We start from the raw sequence: 20,610 nt of genomic DNA, 5'->3' as shown, positions 1-20,610 counted from the left end.
ATAATTTGTAGCAAAATAAACCTCTGGTCTTGAGTCTATATTAACTTTAAATTAGTAGCAATGGTTGTCTATTAATTGTCAGCCACAGACTAAGTCACTAGAAATTCTATCTTGAAGAATGCACTGCAATCTTTTATTTATACATTAAAGTAAATATACACAAAATAAAATGGGAGAATAGAGGAAGATGCAGGAATTGTTAAGGAAAAACTTCATAAGAAAGATTTTCAAGATGACTAGCTAAGGACTTAGCAGATGGGTACGACTATGGGACTCAGATGAAGGAGTCTCTGAAGGACAACTGTTGTGTTTATAAATGATGAGTGGCTTGATATAGCTAAAATATAGACAAAGCAAGGTTTGAGAGACAGGAGCTGGGAGAGCCATTAAATAATGCAATTCAATCAGAATCTAAGGCTGGAGCTTGTATTTGATCTCATATGTAGTGGGGAAATATTGATGAATTTACACAGAATAGGAAACAGAAGGAGTTAAAACTATAGATTCAGAAAGCAGTTAAAAGGGTATCCTGAGCTTCATGTTACTGGGGAAATGTAGATGATGAAGGATTTTGGGGAAGATTGGTAAGCAAAGTGTTAAGTAAGTTTCATGTTCAAGAGGCTTAAATCTGAAAGCTTATTCTATTTTCCTGTTGAAAGTTATTTGAGAATTTGCATAAAAACTTTAATGTAAACAGGCATAAAGAAAGGTTAATGACAAACATAGAGCATAGATTACAGATTAGCAAGAATAAAGCCACAGGAAACAGGAAAATATTGCTATTCTTGTTGCTTGAAGCTTTGCCAGTAGTACTAACGTGTTAGGTAGAAATTGATGTTAAGAAAAGAAGTAGAGAAAAATCTTTTGAACATTTCATTTGTTTGTAGAGGGTTAGCCTACATAAAATGAAGTGTACACCACTTTGACTTTTTGTATACGTATGCAACAAGATACTTATGTGTGTACCAGCTTTCAACATTCCAATCAATCTTCCCCACCTTGTAGCTCCATCAGTTGATGTTGCTACTTTGTATCATGGAAATGGAGGCCCAGGTTACATACTGTATCTACATTCTTTTGCTTAGCACAGTCTTTAAGATTAATTTATACTGTTTTCTTGCAATAATGGTTTATTCCTGTTAAACTAATGTGAAGAATACCACAGTTCAAAGCTGTAAACAATAAAATTGCTGTTAATAGTTTCATACATAGATTTTGGTAGACAATTTCTTGTGGATAGTCACCTAGGAGTAGAATTGTTATGTCTTGAGATTGCATACATACTAACTTTTATGAGATTGATGTACCGTTTCAAAAGCATTCTAGCAATTAGTTCTGTATCAGGAATGCACAAAAGGCCCAGAAGTTTCATCAACTCACAGAAAACTGGCACTGATGGTCTTGGCCATCCTGGCAGATAGATGGCGATAACATAACGTGGTTTCTATATGACCTGATGACTCATGCGCAGTTTCACACTGCTTTTGACCATTCAGATCTTCTCTTTAAGAATAAATATATGTCTTGCCCCCTTTTAACTTACTATTTTTCTTATTGCTATGTGAGAATTCCTTATATACCCAAAATATGAGTTCTCTCTCAGATAGCTGTATTAAAAATAGCTTATCCCAGTATGTGGTTTGTTTTTTAGCACAGATGACACAGTATCTGTTGATAGGCATACATTCTTAATTATAATAAATTTAAATCAAATTATGATTTTCCTTGCTACTTTTTATTTTCAGCTTAAGCAGTATTTTCTAGTTCTAAGGACAGAACTACTTTCACCTATATTTTATATTAGAATTTATTTTTCTTCACCATTTCAAATGTAGTTTTATGTACATGCTGTGAGGCAGAGGTTGGGGATTATTTTGTTTATGGAAAAGATATCTATTATCCTATTCAATTATTTTAGCAAGTTTTTTTAAAATGATGGTTTTCCTGCCTTGTATCACCAAGACACATTCACTATCTAAAAAATTGCTACCATTCAATTTTTAAAAATCCTAAAAAAATGAAATTTGTGTTTCAGTATGATTATATGGGATCTGAAATGATGGCTGTAACACAGAAGATTGCTCAGATTATTGGACTTGTCAACATTGTAAGTTTTTCATATTTCTAATTTTATGAAAAGCCATTGAAAATAGTTTACATTTTATTATCAAAAATTGACTTGAAATCTTTTAATTTATTACTCAAAATATGTAAATGAATTATTAAAAGTATTTTGTGTACAGTTTTAATTATTGATATTACTTGAAAAATATACTATAAATCTTATTTTTAGATGTTTGCCCAGTTCAAATTGACTGTTACACTGTCCTCCTTGGAACTGTGGTCAGATAAAGACCAAATTTCTACCAACGGGGATGCGGATGAAATATTACAAAGATTTTTGGCGTGGAAGCAGGACTCTCTTATACTATGGCCCCATGACATAACACACTTACTTATGTAAGCACAATGTTCTGCACAAATAAAGAAATATGCATAAATAATTCTATCAAATTGGTAAATTAACATATTTATTATGTTCTTCCATTTTCAGTAGGACCTTTTGAAAATGTTTACACACACACATATACATATGTATACGGTTTTTGCTATGGAAGTGATAGTGTAGTTGGAAATAAAAATAAAAGCAGAAATAATTTTATATCAATACATTTTAAAAGATAATTAATGTGAAAACCCTGCAAATCATGATCAGTTATGATATTCACTTTTCTATAGAATACATAGAACTCTGAACTTATTAATGATATAAAAATTGACACTATTAAATTAAGAATGCCTATGATATATTAATGTATTTGATGAGTTTTTTTTTACTAGCAGGGATTTGGTTTTTGTTCTTTTGCTTTTGGTAATAACTTAATTTTAAGTGAGTCTTATCTTTAGAGCAAATAAGATTGCTTCTTTTACAAACTAAAATTTTTTTCTTTTTAACCTTTACTGACCTAGGAGTGAATGCACAATAAGGGAAATTAAGTTGAATTTGAGATAATAGAATTGTATCAAATCTGAAAGTTAGCTAAGGAAAGTTAGTTGGTATTAAAATGAACTATAATTTTCAATAATTTGGACATTTTGTATAATTTATTAGATATTATCCAGATTGGAGCTTTGTATGCTTGAAAGTAGTTTTCCAAATTTAGATTTAACTTAATATATTTGTAAGCTGTTCACAATAATTACTTTAATAAAAACGCAATGCTGTAATGATGTAGTTACAGGAAAGATCCTAAATATGTGGTAGCAACACTGACTGGAACAATATGCAGCAAAAACTATGATGCAGTCATTGCTGTGGTATGCAATTTTTATTCTTCATTATATTACTATTTTTAAAACCTTATATTAAATCTTACATCATTAATTTAGCAATTAAATATTTCATAACAACTTGATTTTTCTGTATGCCTATAGTCATTATTCTTCTGTTAGAACAAAATTATTAGAATCTATAAGGTTTATTTAATTATAAATTTCAGACATAAGACATATAATACAAACATTAGGATACCTATTCACCAACTTGTCATAATGTTCACTAAGATAGCCTCAAGATTTTAAGTAAATCAAACATTAGATAGAGTTCAGGAAATTGCAAAAATAATGAGTTTGTGCTTTCCATTTTATACACACTTTATGCTATTTGTACAAATTTTTATATTCATAAACTATATATTATGTTTCTGTGTATTGTCCTTATTTTATATATCATTTTAGAACTTTTGAACAATTTCTTAAAGGATATATACACATTGAAACAACTCCAGGGTGATACTTTGTCTTCTGATCCAACTTTAACAATAAATACAACTATTTAGACATTTTATAAATTTATAAAATACAAATTGCATTACAAAACTAATACCAAAATATTTAATGTCAGTCACACCTCCTGAATCATTTCCTTCATTAAAAAATGTCTCTTCCTGTCATATAACTCCAAAGCCATCTTTGAACGTTTTTATTGAAATGTATAACACAGAAAGAAAATTGTACAAGTTAAAAGTGTATAGCATAATTAATGTTTACCAAGTCAAATAGAGTGAAAAACAACACAAAGACCAAGCAACAAATCCATGAACACCTCAAATGATTGCTGCAAATTACTCTTCCTCCCACTTACTGTCCATATCAATGGAAATCACTGTGTTCAGTTTTACCTCTTTTTGAACTTTCAGCTAAATGGAACACACTATGTGTGTTCATGTATCTGCCCAGTTTTGCACAAGATTACTTCTGAAAAGTCATCCATGTTTATGTATGTAAGAATAGTCTGTTCATTGTTTCACTCTGTATTTCTACATGCAGTGTATTCAAGTGTAAAATTGTTGGAGTTGGAATATTTTACCATCCCAATAGCTAATCATATCTACTCTGTAATTTTTTCAGTTAAACAATCTTAATTGTCTATTTTATTTTATTTGTTGTGCTGGATGGGGGTCAACTATGACCTACTGATCATGGAACAATGTGTTATTCAGTTTCCAGGTGTTCTTTTGTTGTTGAGTTCTAGTTTTATTGCATTGTGGTCAGACAGTGTGCAGGGGATTATTTCAATTTTCTTATATTTGTTAAGAGTTGTTTTGTGACCTACAATATGGTCTATTTTGGAGAAAGTTTCATGGTCTGCTAAGAAGAATGTGTATTGTGCTTTACAAGATGGAATACTCTGTAGATGTTTGTCAGGTCCATTTGATCTATGGTGTCATTCAATTGTAGAGTTTCCTTGTTGATTTTTTGTCTTGGTGATCTACCTGTTGGTGATAGAGGAGTACTAAATTCTCCTACAACCCCTGTGTTGGGGTCTATCATGTTTTTAAATCCAGTAGTGTATTTTTAATGAAGTTGAGTGCACTGACATTGGGTGCATATAAGTTAACAATTGTCATTTCCTCTTGATGTATTGCTCCTTTTATGGTATGAAGTAACCTTCTTTGTCTGTTCTGATTAATATGGCTTGAAGTCTACTTTATCTGATATAAGTATTGCTATTCCTGTCTGTTTTCAGGGACCATTGGCTTGGTAAACCTTCTCCCACCATTTCACCCTAAGTCAATGTTTGCTTCTGTCTGTAGGGTAGGTTTCTTATAAAGAACAGATTTTCAGGGCTTCCTTTTTAATCTAGTTTACCAATCTGTGTCTTTTGATGTAGGAGTTGAGTCCATTAACATTCAGTGTTAGTATTGAGAGGTATGTAGTGATTCCTGCCATTTAGTTGTTTTTGTTGTGTAAGGGTTTGTGTGTGTGCAACTAATTCTATGCTACTCCCTGATTATTTGTCTGCTCTTCTCTTGACGTTTAATAATTCCCATCATTTCATGATATGTTTGTTTTCATCTTTGGTGTGTAGGATTCCTTTCAGAATCTTCTGTAGTGGCTTAGTGGTCATGTATTGAATTGTTTTCTTATCTATAGCCAAATAGTAAACAAATATTAAATTGCTTTGATTATATAAGGTTTAATTCTTGCCAACTTTAACATTTGCATCACATTGGTTATTGATGATAAATTTTATAATTTATAAAATTATAAATTGCTTCTGCTTTTCTACATATCTTACAAATTCCTCCTTTTCTACTCTAAGTCATTCTGTAGACTTGTCTTTTTTTTTTTTGCCAATCTATACTACACTGCTACATATCTATGGGTTGAAAACATTTAATCTTGTGTTCTTGGAATATATATATATTCCTTTTTCATGGTTTGCTAACTCATTTTGATAGAACACATGTTCTTATAATTTACTGAGAATATAATGGGAAACATATTGTATGGGATCCATATGAGAGAAAATGTATTTATTATTTTACAACTTAGGTTATTTTAAGTTTTTTAATATTCCTAGAAGTTTAAAATCTCCTCCATTGTCTTTTTACTTCCCTTTAGAGACTCAAGGCCATTCTTATTGTGACTTGCTTGCTCTCTCTATAGAAATACTGAAGAACTTTTTATCCTTACCTTTGTCTTTTGTTATCCAATATGCTGGCTTCATTGAGGCCCTATCTATGTGGATATCAATTAATTTCTTAGTTGAGAAATTTTACTGTATTACTTTTTGTTTCTATTTACTCTCTAGTCCCTTTAATTATATGTTAGCATTTTAGATGGCTTTCATTCATCATTTACTATCTTTCCTGTTATTTTAATTTTTTGTTTTATTTTACACCCACTTGTGTATATTGTATTTTACGTATTTTGTATATTGTATTTTGTGTATTGTGGTTATATTTCCTATGCTTCTCTGCCTCTGGCTTTTGTGTATGCTCAGCAAATGTGGATGATGGAGTGCAAAGGGGGAAGGTGGGGTATCACTACATCCTGGCCCTGGTGGGAGTACTGGTTCTGAGCTACTGCCTCCTGCCACTGTGAAACAGCTCCTCCACCTGTGGGTCCCATTCCTTCCAACAGCACTTGCTTGTGGTTGCAACCATAGTTCCCACTCATATATTCATCTGTCTCCTGGTGTTAGAAGCAATATTCTGCTTTTCTACTGTCAAAGTTACTTCATCGTCCTTTGCTTCTTCATCAATCATTTGTAACCTGTTAACCAGTTACTTTTATTCAATTCTTTTTTTTTGGATTTTTTGGTGGCTTTAAAATAATTGTTTTTGTCTTGTAACCATGAAACATATATAATTGAGGACCATGCTGTGAATTTTTTGTTCAATGATTCCTGCAGAATTTTAAAAGTGGAAGTAATCTACTATTTTTTAACAGGAATTAATTGGGAAAGACTGCATTCTAAGAGTTAGGGAGGTTGGTGTTGTTGCATGAACAAAGACGAATGTGGTCAGTGTGAAGTCCCAAGTCCCCACACAATGTTTTTGGCTACTAAAGCAGGCTGTCCTAATCTGTTCAATGAGGCAAGCCTTCTCATTTCTCTTACTTAACAGTCCTTGTAATGTAGTGTCTTTTCACTTCAAGATCTATCCTAAAGACTGGCAAGTGTTTTATTGTCATTGCTGTTGTTTGGAAAGGGCCAGGTAGTAAGTGTTTGGTGGGCCATTTAATCTCTGTCACAACTCCTCAGTTTTGCCATTGTAATGGAAACATCAACTATGTTCCAACAAAATATTATTTATGAATATCAACACTTGAATTTCATGCAGATTTCATGTATCATACATCATTTTTCTCATGACCTTTACTTGTTGTTTCATAAGAAATATTATGTGTTCAAAACTACAGAATCTATGCATATAAATTGTGAACACTTAAGTAGGACTACTTTTTACACGGGTTCATGCAACTTAATTAAATTAGTAAATTAGCAGAGATATACATATCACAGTAAATTATGAAGCATGCTCAACATAAAAAGAAATAAAATATAAAATTGTATAGAAGCAAAAATGATTCAAGTTACTGTTTCTTTTTGTTTTCTTCTTATATAATTTTTTCCCTCAATTTTGTTTATTTTAGTATCCAGATGATATAGGTTTGGAGGGATTTTCAGTCATGATAGCTCAAGTGGTTGGCCTTAACATGGGATTAACATATGATGACATCGGTAATTGTTCTTGTCCAACGGCTACATGCATAATGCAGCAGGAAGCAGTGTAAGGGATTTTCATAATTTATTTCACATATATTTTTATAGGTTGTTTCCAAGATGTGATGAACTTTTTAACCTTTTATAGTCATCTCCATATCATAAGTTTGAAAGGTGTACCATGCTTGAAAAGATAACACACAAAGCATTCTCTATGTGATTTAAGAAAGTGGAGGTATTTTATAGATGGGAGACATACAATCTGTAGATGGATGCAAATAAAGAGAAAGGGGAAAGATGACATTAGATAAAAGGAAAATTGTGGAGGATGAGACCACAGTGCATAAGTAGGGGACTAGCTTTTATTAGAAGTTGATATATTTAATAATCATGATGGGAGGTTAGAAGAGTAAAATGTAGGGAGGTTTGGACTTTGAGTAATGGAGGTGCAAAGATAGGAAGCTGAGAGCAAGGAATATGAACTCTTTGAGAGAAGGCATGAAACAGTGGTCTTAGAAAGTGGAAATTAGAAATGGTTCAGGATGGTTGAAACTTAATGTGAATTTAAATAGCATAGATGCTTGTTTTGGTTTTTTAATGTCAGCTTCTGACTTCCATATGCTAAGAAGGGCTGAGGTTTTGCCAAGTTAATAGCCATGGATTCAGAAAGAGGGCTGTAATGAAATCTGTGTTCTCTGAAATAACTAGGTTTTATTTTTACTTCCCCAATCTTGGAAATTTGGATGAGAATTCAATGTATTTTGAGACAACTGCCCTAGCTCACATTTCTTCCATTGTCTTCTAGACCAGGAGGATAGTCTTCACCATAGAAAGTGCACCAATGCACATTTCTTTTCAATTATCTTGTGTTTATCAAAAGTCAAGTAGCTATGGGTCAAGTATGTGTGTGTGGTCAGAAAGCATAATGACTGTCCATCAACAACAGACCACGTATTTACATAGTCCCATAAGATTATATAGCCTAGGAATGTTACAGCTGTCTTAGTTTGTATAAGATCACTTTATGATATTTGCACAATGTCAAAATTATCTGGCAATGAATTTCTTAAAACAGATCCCAATTGTTAAGTGATGTACGACCATAATATTTTGTCCATCCATTCACAGTACATTTGTGTCTCAGTCCATCTTCTGTTGCAAATAGCACAGTACCACACCAGAGACAGTATATGTTATACAGAAAAGAAGTTTGTTCGTTTTGACTCATAATTCTAGTCCAAGGTTGAGGGGCCACATCTGTGGGTGTCCTTTCTCCTGGCAGATTCCTGAGCATTGTGGGTCATCCCATGGCTGGAGACATGGAATGTGTGTTTGTGTCTCCTCTGGTCTCTCTTACTTGGTTACTAAAGCTGCCAGTACTGAGTCATGTTGGCTGCACTCTAGTGACATTATCTAATCTTAATCACTGCCCAAAGGGGGCACTTCTAGTCAGATTAAATTGCCATCCACTTAACAATGAAGATTTAACCATCATGAGTTTCTTAGAATAGAAATCATATTCGAACCATATCAGTTTGTAAGAAATGCATTCTCTTGGAGAGTGTTAGAGTAAGCAATATTAAAATTAAAATTTAATTATGGTTGATTTAATCTCTGCTAAAGTATAACTTTTTTATTTGAGCCATCTCATGATTCATATAATTTCTGTATAGAGTATTGTTTAGATGTGGTCTTTTTAAAAAGGTTTATTTATCTGAGGAATTTTATTTCATTTTAGGAGTTCCAGTGGCGTAAAGATTTTTAGCAACTGTAGCATGCATGACTACAAGCTTTTCATTTCAAACTTTGAGGCTAAATGTCTTCATAACTTTTCAAGTTTGCAAACATTGTATCAAAATCAATCAGTGTGTGGAAATGGGATTTTGGAACCTAATGAAGAATGTGACTGTGGGAAGGAAAAGGTAAGTGGTAAGGAAAAGGTGGGTAATAAGCATTGAAGTTTGAGCACAATTTTTGCAGCTCTAACACACATAAAGCACAATTGTCATGATGTATATGGGATAATTCTTCAATTTATAACTGAGATATGGAAATGATAATAAATTAAAATAAGTGAATCACTTTCCATACCTCTAGAGAAGACAAGTGGTCATCAGTTTGCATCACTGTTGTAATATAACTAAAAATTAAGGAAAAATGCTCAGAAATGACAGGTGCTAGCAGCTACAAAAGGAAAACCACATCCATTGCCAAATTTCCACATCTCAGCCAGTTCTCAGAGCCACAGCTCTGTTTTGAAATAGAGAACAGAATCCTACAACACCCCCACAAGGATTAAAAAGTAGCTATTTCTTCAAGCATCCCGTCCAAGGTGGTCTACATTGTTTTATAGAGTAACTTCGTACAACAGAATAGGAAATATTCAGATCATTGCAGGACAATTGGATACAAAATCAGAGGACCCAAAACACCACCATCCTCAATAGGTGCAATACAGAAAATCCAGGAGATTCCTGGAAGTCTTGCAAAAATCCATCTGAATGTGCATCACATGGATTTATTATCTAATCTATTGTCATTTCTCAGGTCTTTCAGTGATGTATCTGGGCAGAAACACTTAGATACACTTTCTAGTTATATACATCAAACAGTATCACCAACTAGAGCTCTCTTAGTCACAAGGTCACAACCATTAACTTTCCATTACATGAACTACATTCACCTTGACTACTATGGACAAATGCTTCCACTTGTCCTCTTCTATTCTGGAATCCAATGTTCCAAGGGATAATCTGGAATCCAATGATCAAGGAGACCAAGTGCATTATGATACTGCAATGATCAACCTTAATCTATGGGAGAAATCTACCACTGAGATTTTTAACAATGTTGCATGCAACCCATTGAGGTGCCACTGCTCTGAAGCTGGCAGATCTTCACTTTGGCCCCATAACCTATGCATTAAGAGGAATAAGAGGAATAAGGAAATGCAAATACCTAAAATTACCAGTGTAGAAATTAAGAAACACTAATATACTCTGAATGAAGAGATCAACAGAGAAATTAGAAAGTAATTTAAACTACAGGAAAGTGAAACGAAATTATAACCACGACACAACAAAAGTACTCTGCACAGAATCTACGTTAACAGTTGTGACAACAGAGGCTTCCACACCATCAAGGTTAGCACACACTTTGTATCTAATTGTTTTGTGAACAAATGTAAGTACTTGTAAAATTTTTAAAAAAGGGAAGAGATCCAAGATGTGACTGGGACACAGCTGCGCCCCTAGCTCGTGGAAGGCTTCTCCACACCATGATATACTAAAAGAATAGCCAGTGCTGCATGGTAAGCCCCACCCCATAGGCCCACGGGAGCTGCTGCTCTGCAGGCCATGGGATCTCCAGTCCTCTGGCTCTGCTCCTCAGCCATGCCAGGGCTAGGCTACCGCAAACTCTCACCCCTCAGACCCACACGAACCCTGCCAGACTGAGCCCCTAAAGCCTGCCAAGCTGGCAGTCCACAGACACTCACGATCTCCACTCCACCAGACCTGTGCCCTTCAGGCAAGCCAGGCCCACGTTCCAAGGGCCTGCTAATTCACCTCAAGGAGGGGCCTCCACCCATAGGTCCATGGGACCCCACCCACCAGCCACCCACCACAAGAGGCCTCCAAGCCTGCCTGAGAGACACACACAGACAGATCTGGATGCTAAAGGAGTAACATCAGAACAATCAAGACTGCAATTCTAAGTTCCAGAACTGGCGATTTTTTTTTCTTTTTTTTTCACCTTCTTTAAGGGTTTTTCTGCCTGGTTTGCTGTTTGATCACCTACCATCTCTCTCATTTATTTTTCCTCCTCTCTTCTCTCTTCCTTTTCTCATTCCATCTGTTTTCTTTTTTATCCTGCTCTCTTGGTTTTGTTAGTATTAACATTGTAACCCAGCTAATACTAAATTACACATAGTTCAGGGACAGAATGGTACCTAGTGGACACATGGAAAGAAGAAAAAAGGGATGGAACCATTCTCCCCCCCAAAATAAAGTAGTACAGGATTTAGAGGATACCTAGATCCAGACTCCAACAAAACAAAGATAAACTATACCAAGGAACCCAATGAAGCCCACAAGAACATCCTGAAAGAAGAAATTCTACAAGTAATAAATGAGAATTTCATAGAGATGATACTAGACATGGTCAACAATGTACAAGAGGCACTCAAGAAATTCCAAGACAACAAAAATAAAGAATATGAGAAAACACAAAAACAAGTGAATGAAATCAGAGGAGCCCTAAATAAATACCAAACTGAAACAGAGATCACCATAAACAGAGAGATAAATGAATTAAGGGCAAAAATTGACAATATTAAAGAGGAAGTAACCCACAATATGAAAAATCTCAGAAAAAAGAATGAAACAGAAATACAAAACAAAATGGAGAGTCATTCCAGAAGAATAGAACAAACAGAAGACAGAACCTCAGAACTTGAAGATGAAATAGAAATTAAAGGAAAAACTGAAGAACTATTAGTTAAACAACTCAAGACCTGTGAAAAGAAAATGCAAGAACTCACTGACGCCATCAAAAGACCAAACCTGAGAATCATGGGCATTGAAGAAGGCAAAGATGTGCAAGCAAAAGGAATGCATAATATATTCAACAAAATAATAACAGAAAATTTCCCAAATCTATAGAAAACTATGCCCATTCATGTACAGGAAGCCTCAAGAACACGAAACAGAGCTGACCAAAATAGAGCTACCCCATGACATATTAACATTAAAAAAACAAATACAGAGACTATAGAAGGAATATTGAAGGCTGTAAGAGAGAAAAACAAATAACATACAAAGGTAAACCCATCAAAATCACAGCAGACTTCACAACAGAAACATTAAAAGCAAGAAGAGCATGGAGTGAGGTCTTCCAAGCACTGAATGAAAATAACTTCAACCCTAGGATATTCTACTCAGCAAAACTATCATTCAAAATAGAAGGAACAATAAAAGTCTTCCATGATAAGCAGAAACTAAAACAATATATGACCACCAAGCCACCACTACAAAAGATTCTCTAAGGAATTCTGCACACAGAAAATGAAAACAAACAAAACCATGAAAGGGCAGGCAATACCAAACCACAAGAGAAAAAAAGGCAAGAAAGTAGAGAGTAACATTGATTCAATTGCACACAATCAAACCCTTAATCAACAAAACAACTATATGACCACATACCTATCAATACTAACACTGACTGTTAATGGACTAAATTCCCCCATCAAAAGACACCATTTAGCAAATTGGATTAAAAAGGAAGATCCAATAATCTGCTGCCTACAGGAGACCCACCTCATCGACAGAAATAAGCACTGGCTGAGAGTGAAAGGTTGGGAGAAGATTTACCAAGCCAATGGGTCCTTAAAAACAGGCAGGGGTAGCAATACTTATCTCGGACAAAGTAGATTTCAAACCTACATTGATCAAATGAGATAAAGAAGGACACTCCATACTAATAAAAGGGGAAATACACCAAAAAGAAATGGCAATTATCAACCTATATGCTCCCAATGTCAATGCACCCAATTTCATCAAACATACTCTCAAGGACCTAAAAATACATATAAACTCCAACACAGTGGTAGTGGGAGACCTTGATACCCCTAACCCCAATAGATAGGTCATCCAAACAAAAAAATCAATAAAGAAATTCTAGAACTAAATCACAACATAGACCAAATGGACCTAGCTGATGTCTACAGAATATTTCATCCAAGTTCTGAACAATATACATTCTTCTCAGCAGCTCATGGAACCTTCTCCAAAATTGATCATATCTTAGGGCACAAAGGAAGCCTCAGCAATATAAGAAAATAGGAATAATCCCATGCATTCTGTCTGACTACAATGCATTAAAACTAGAACTCAACAACAAAAACAGCAGTAAAAAAAATACAAACAATTGGAAGCTGAACAACACATTGCTCAATGATCAATAGGTCATTGATGAAATAAAAGAAGAAATTAAAAGGTGCTTGGAAGTTAATGAAAATGAAAACATGACCTACCAGAACCTATGGGACATAGCAAAGGCAGTCTTAAGAGGAAAGTTTATAGCCATGAGTGCATATATTAAAAGGACAGAAAGAGCTCAAATCAATGACCTAATACTACAGCTCAAACTCCTAGAAAAACAAGAACAAGGAAATCCCAAAATAAGCAGAAAGAAAGAAATAATTAAAATAAGGGCTGAAATCAATGAAAGAGAAATAAAAAAAACATACAAAGAATCAATGACACAAAAAGCTGGTTCTTTGAAAAAATAAATAAGATTGACAGACCCCTGGCAAACCTGAATAAAATGAGGAGAGAAAAAACCCAAATCAGTAAAATCAGAAATGCAAAATGGGAGGCAACAAACACCACGGAAATCCAGGAAATCATAGAGATTACTTTGAGAGCCTGTACTCTAATAAATTTGAAAATCTTGAAGAAATGGACAGATTTCTAGAAACTTACAACCACCCAAAACTGAACCAAGAGGACATTAATCACCTGAATAGATCTATAACACAAAAAGAAATTGAAGCAGCAATAAAGAGTCTCCTGAAAAAGAAAAGTCCAGAACCTGATGGATTCACTGCTGAATTCTACCGGACGTTTAAAGAAGAAGCAGTACTAACTCTCCTTAAACTGTTCCACAAAATAGAAAGGAAAGGAAAACTGCCTAACTCATTTTATGAAGCCAATATTATTCTCATCCCAAAACCAAAGACACTTCCAAAAAGGAGAACTACAGACCAATTAGCTTAATGAATATCGATGCAAATATCTTCAATAAAATAATGGCAAACTGAATCCAACAACACATCAGAAAGATCAAACACCATGACCAAGTCAGCTTCATCCCAGGGATGCAGGGGTGGTTCAACATACACAAATCTATAAATGTAATACAGCACATCAATAGAAGCAAAGACAAAAACCACTTGATCATCAATAGATGCAGAAAAAAATCCTTCAACACCATCCAGCACCACTTCATGATAAAAGCTCTAAGAAAACTAGGAATAGAAGGAATGTACCTTAACATTGTAAAGGCTGTATATGACAAACCTGCAGCCAACATCATACTTAATGGTGAAAAACTGAACCCATTTCCCCTAAAATCAGGAATGAGACAAGGATGCCCACTATCCCCACTCCTATTCAACATAGTACTGGAATTACTAGCCAGAGCAATTAGGCAAGAAGAAGAAATAAAAGGAATACAAATAGGTAAAGAAACTGACAAAATATCTTTATTTGCAGATGATATGATCCTATACCTTAAAGACCCAAAAAACTCTACCCAAAAACTCTTAGACACCATAAACAGGTATGGTAAGGTGGCAGGATACAAAATCAACTTACAAAAATCATTAGCTTTTCTATACACCAAAAACGAACAAACTGAGTAGGAATATATGAAAACAATTCCATTTGCAATAGCCTCAAAAAAAAAAAAAAGCAAATACCTAGGAGTAAACTTAACAAAGGATGTGAATGACCTCTACAAGGAGAACTACAAACCCTTGAAGAAAGAGATCAAGGAAGACTACAGAAGGTGGACAGATCTCCCATGCTCATGGAATGGTAGAATCAACATAGTAAAAATGGCTATACTACCGAAAGCAATCTACATGTTTAATGCAATTCCCATCAAAAATCCCAGTGACTTTCATCACAGAGATTGAAAAATCTACCCTAAAGTTCATTTGGAAACACAAAAGACCATGACTAGGCAAGGCAATGCTGAGCAAAAAGAGAAATGCTAGAGGTATCACAATACCTGACTTCAAACTGTATTACAAAGCAACAGTAATAAAAACAGCATGGTACTGGCACAAAAACAGTCATGAAGACCAGTGGAACAGAATAGAGGACCCAGATATGAATCCACACAACTATACCCACCTCATTTTTGACAAAGGTGCCAAAAATATACAATTGAGAAAATATAGCCTCTTTAACAAATATTGCTGGGAAAAGTAGTTACCCATCTGCAAGAAACTGAAACTAGATCCATGTCTATCACCCTGTACTAGTATCAACTCAAAATGGATCAAGGACCTATATATCAGACCTAAAACTCTGAAGTTAGTACAGGAAGGAGCAGGAAACACTCTGGAACAAATAGGTATAGGCAAAGACTTCCTCAATAGAACCCCAGCAGCCCAGCAACTAAGAGAAAGGATGGACAAATGGTACCTCATAAAATTAAAAAACTTCTACACAGCAAAAAAATGGTCTCTAAACTGAAGAGACCACCCACAGAGTGGGAAAAAATATTTGCCAGCTACACATCAAACAAGGGACTAATAACCAGAATGTACAGGGAACTCAAAAAACTAAACTCTCCCCAAATCAATGAACCAATAAAGAATTGGGCAACTGAACTAAACAGAACTTTTTCAAAAGAAAAAATTCAAATGGCAAAAAAACACATGAAAAAATGCTCACCATCTCTAGCCATAAAAGAAGTGCAAATCAAAACCTCACTAAGATTCCACTTCTCCCTTGTTAGAATAGCCATCATGAAAACACCATGAACAACAGGTGTTGGCGAGATGTAGGGGAAAAAGGAACCCTAGTACACTGTTGGTGGGAATTCAAGCTGGTGCAACTACTGTGGAAAAAAATCTGGAGGCTTCTTAAAAATCTAAACATAGACCTGCCATATGATCCAGCAATCCCACTCCTGGGGCTATAAGCAAAGGAATGCAACACAAGTTACTCCGGAGGCACCTGTACACCCATGCTTATTGCAGTCCTATTCACAATAGCTAAGTTATGGAAACAACCAAGATGCCCCATTACTGATGAATGGATCAAGAAAATGTGGTACTTGTACACAATGGAATTTTACTCAGCCATGAAGAAGAATGAAATCTTATCATTTTCAGGTAAATGGATGGAACTGGAAAGCATCAGTCTGAGTGCAGTCAACCAGGCTCAGAAGACCAAAAATCATATATTCTCCCTCATATGCAGACTTTAGATCTAGGACAAATGCAGCAATGTGGTTGGACTTGGATCACATGACAAGGGAAGAGCACATACTGGAGAAATAGGAATAGGTAGAAAACCCCAAACATGAAAGTGTTTGATGTCCCCACTCCAAAGAAACTAATACAGAAACCTTAGAGTGACAGAGGTCAACATGAGAAGGGGATTGGGAACCAGTGTAAAGATCAGTTAGAGATGAATCAACTTGGGTGGTAACACATGGGTACACAGAAGCAATGTTAGGAATCTCTCTGTATAGCTATCCTTAACTCAACTAGCAAAAACCCTTTGTCTTTCTTATTATGCTTGTGTCTTTTCTTCAACAAAATTGGTGATAAGGGTGAACAGGTTCTGCCTGGAAGTGAGGGGGTAAAAAGGGGGAGACAGGGTGGAGAAGGTGGGCAGGATGGAGAAATGACCCAAACAATGTATGCACATGTGAATAAATTAATAAAAAATATTTTTAAAAGGGAAGCCACTGCTAACACTACTAAAGGAAAACTGAGCACATAAATACACATTAAAGATTTTTATTAGACTGCTTCAACTTCACTCACAATAGGAATCTTAGTAAACAAACCATTAATGAAAACATTGAGGGAAATGTATGTTTCTCCTAGAAACTCAAAAGTTTCCCTATGGATATAATCCCATACTAGTAACTCATAAGTTGATCACCAAATATTTTAGCTAACAATTGTGACTGATTGCCAGGGATACAACTCAGCAGTAGAGTGATGGCCTGGCATGCACAAGGCTCTGGATCCCAAACCCAATATCCTGTTAACAAATAAATAAAAAACAAATGACTATTATTGGATGAACTACTAATTTGGATGGTATTTTCTTAGGGCTTACTGTTATATGTACCTTTAGATATTCTAGAAACAGTAAAATAGTAAAGCTTCTTTGAATATAATTATATTGTATAATTGATAAATTGAATGGACAGTATTAAATTGAGATTAAAAACAAGAGTTCATTTTGGACTGGAATAATGTTTCTTGTTTTAAAATTTTAGGAATGTCAATTTAAAAAGTGCTGTGATTATAAAACATGCAAACTGAAAAACTCAGCAAAATGTGGTTCAGGACCATGTTGCACATCCGATTGTGAGGTATGTGGCCAGTGTTTATGCACAGGAAATTGAACTGTGATGATAGAAGTCTGCATTAACTGAATCAATGTGGAACTGTGACATAAAATACAGAGTGTGTAAGCAAACACAAGAATATAAAGAAAATTGCTATGAAACAAGGAAGGCACTTCAAACTGTGATTATCTATTGGGTTGAAACCACAAAGTTATCAAAGAGGAGAAAACAATACATATTACTATATCAAAAATATTGATACTCAAATAAATCCTGAAGTCAAATAAATGATATATGACTAATTATGAAAAATTATGACATGAGTAGCAGACAGAAATTTATTGTTGCAGAATATGCAAAGAGGCAAGCAATAGTTATTGTGTTAAACAGTTACATTAATTATTATACATTGTTCAAAAGTTAGAAGATTGGGTTAGAACACATGCACTTAAATAACATTATTTCCCATACAATATATTTGGATAAGAAACTAAGATTCCAATTCTGATAAATCACTTATACATAAATATTTCATGTATTCTTTTTGCTCAATATTTTTATTAAAGTCTAATTTAATGAAGTAAAATTCTGTTGGTGAGGGTTTCTGAGGTTATAGACAGATGTGTTCCAGCTTGTAAGTGGCACTAGAGTCAGGACAGGTGATTCCATTCCTCTCCTCCCCACACACCCTCTTGGAGGTCAGTCCACCTCCAACCACAGCTCCTGGAAACCATCCATCTGTTTTCAGCTCCTATAACTTTGCTTTAAAAAACATAAATCAAATCATACAATATAGGTAAACATGCTAATTAGACATCTTAGCGTACTTGTAAAATTCATTCCTTTTGTGTGGCTGAATAGTACTGAAAGTATTAAGATGACAAGCCACAGTTTTTTAATCCACTCCCCAATTGAGGGACATTTGGATCATTTTCAGGTTGGGGTGATGAAAATGTACCTACCATAAACACTGTTCATGACGAGATTGTGTGTGAGCGTAGTGCTTCATTTCTCTTAGCTAAATACTTGGGCTGCTGGTTCATAGAAAGTTCCCATGGAACTTTATGGGAAATTGAAAACATAGTTTTCAAAACAGATGTACGACTTTGAATTCCCACCATTCCATTTATGAGACTTATAGTTGCTTTCAAGTTAAATGTAAACTCTAAAACTATACAATGTGTGGCTTTATTTTATCATCACTATTGGTTTGTTACTTCTACATTTTAAAAATAATTTTACTGGTTTCCCTGGAGCTGAGAGTCTTTGATTAATTAGAGACTAATTTCACACAATGCATCACGTTGTGTGAATGTTATAAGGGAGCACAATACAAAACCAAAATGCATTATTACTATTTTTGCTTATCTTTGCTCTTTATCTTTTATATCAAGCAAATCAAGAAAAAATAATTCTATAATTAGTACCATTTATCCCATTTCCAGCTTTATTTCTTTTTGATTATATCTATTTAGTATTATATTTCTTACACCTGAAAAGCTTCCTGTTATATGTATTTTAGTTTAGATCTGCTGAAAATGAACTCCTTGGTTATTATATGTCTAGGAAAAAACCTTATTTCTCATTTATTTTTGAAAGATATATTTGCATGGTATGGGATTCTAAGTTGAAAGTTATTTTTCTTTCATTACTTTTTAAATGCCACTTTATTTATTACATGTCTTTGATGTATTAACTATAAACTCAATCAAAGTAGATTATGCTGTGTGTGTACGTAATTTCAACATATATGGCAAGTGAGCATTTGGATGCAGTGGACTTCACTACTTAAGGCAATGGATAAGCAATCTTTTCAGTCAGTCACAAAAATTTGCTAGCAACTGTCCTCTTTATATGAACATGCAGGGAAACTTATGTTCTCTTACAATAATAAATATTATGGTGGAGTTGGCAATAAGTATTACTTACAGTGTTACCAAGTATTTTTCTAGGCACTTTTTCAGGCATAGTGGGGTTTGAATTCAGGGCCTTGTTCTGGCAGGTCTTCTACCACTTGAACCACATCCCCAGACCTCTAAGCACTTTTTTCCATTAAATGAACACTACTAAGAACCCTATGAGAATATGATTATTACCTCAAGTTTACAAATGTAAAATGGAGACAAACAAGCTAGTAAGAGTCAAAGTCAGGCACTGATACCAGGTAGACTGGCTCCTGGGACTCTCTGAGAACAAAAGGTAGAGATAGTGATCCTTCAATTTCAAGGAACAGGTGTGTTTTAACTGATCTGTTCAGTCTCTCTTCAAATGTTGGGTCAAACAGCCTCATCTTATAGGTCACAAAGCAGGTGGGCAGTTGCAAACTTGCTATCAGAAGGGATTTGTTCAAATCTTTAAGAGATTTACTTTTCTATGGGCTGTTCAGTGGATGCTTTATCTGATTTTTCCTTTGGCAAACTCTCAGCCTTAGAAACTGTTTTATTCCCTCAATGGTTAATAGCCAGATGCATTTTATTTGATAATCTTCTCAGTGAGTAATGGAGAAGAGTCATTTACAGAAAACTATTCCCTTCTTCTTGTTCCTCTTAGATATCAGTAGCAGGCACTCCATGTAGGCAGAGTCTTGACCAGGAGTGTGATTTCACAGAGTATTGCAACGGAACGTCTAGTGACTGTGCTCCTGACACTTACGCATTGAATGGCCATTTGTGCAGGTTGGGTTCTGCATATTGTTATAACGGGCGATGCCAAACTACCGATAACCAGTGTGTGGAGGTATTTGGAAAAGGTATTGCCCCTTCTTTTGTATTTCTTTTACCTTAGAATTGGATACCCCTACAGTTTATAACAACATACCTATATGGTATAGGAATGGAAGAACCTGGGTCACAAGTTTAATAAAGATTAAATTTGAATTAAAGAAGGTAAGTTTTTGTAGGAGGGTTTGAGATTTTCCAAGACAAGTTCTATTATACATTTCTTTTCTCATGATTTGAATTTTGGTTTTGGTGGCTAGCTACCTGGGAAAAAAT

General features: G+C 34.7%; 1 protein-coding gene across 1 annotated transcript in view; it reads left to right on the top strand.

The window, feature by feature from the left end:
- The window catches only part of LOC109698344 (disintegrin and metalloproteinase domain-containing protein 18), a 112,411-nt gene that overhangs the window by 54,079 nt on the left and 37,722 nt on the right, over positions 1-20,610 (top strand). Inside the window, exons 7-13 of the mRNA XM_074053313.1 lie at positions 2,036-2,107; positions 2,294-2,460; positions 3,237-3,318; positions 7,444-7,580; positions 9,252-9,435; positions 17,546-17,641; positions 20,168-20,366. Coding sequence (XP_073909414.1) covers positions 2,036-2,107; positions 2,294-2,460; positions 3,237-3,318; positions 7,444-7,580; positions 9,252-9,435; positions 17,546-17,641; positions 20,168-20,366 — 937 coding nt within the window. The remainder of the gene's footprint in view (positions 1-2,035; positions 2,108-2,293; positions 2,461-3,236; positions 3,319-7,443; positions 7,581-9,251; positions 9,436-17,545; positions 17,642-20,167; positions 20,367-20,610) is intronic.

Source organism: Castor canadensis, chromosome 14, assembly GCF_047511655.1.
Source record: "Castor canadensis chromosome 14, mCasCan1.hap1v2, whole genome shotgun sequence".
NCBI classification, from domain to species: domain Eukaryota; kingdom Metazoa; phylum Chordata; class Mammalia; order Rodentia; family Castoridae; genus Castor; species Castor canadensis.
Note: the sequence above shows the minus strand (reverse complement) of the source record. Positions and strands in the feature narration are given on the sequence as shown.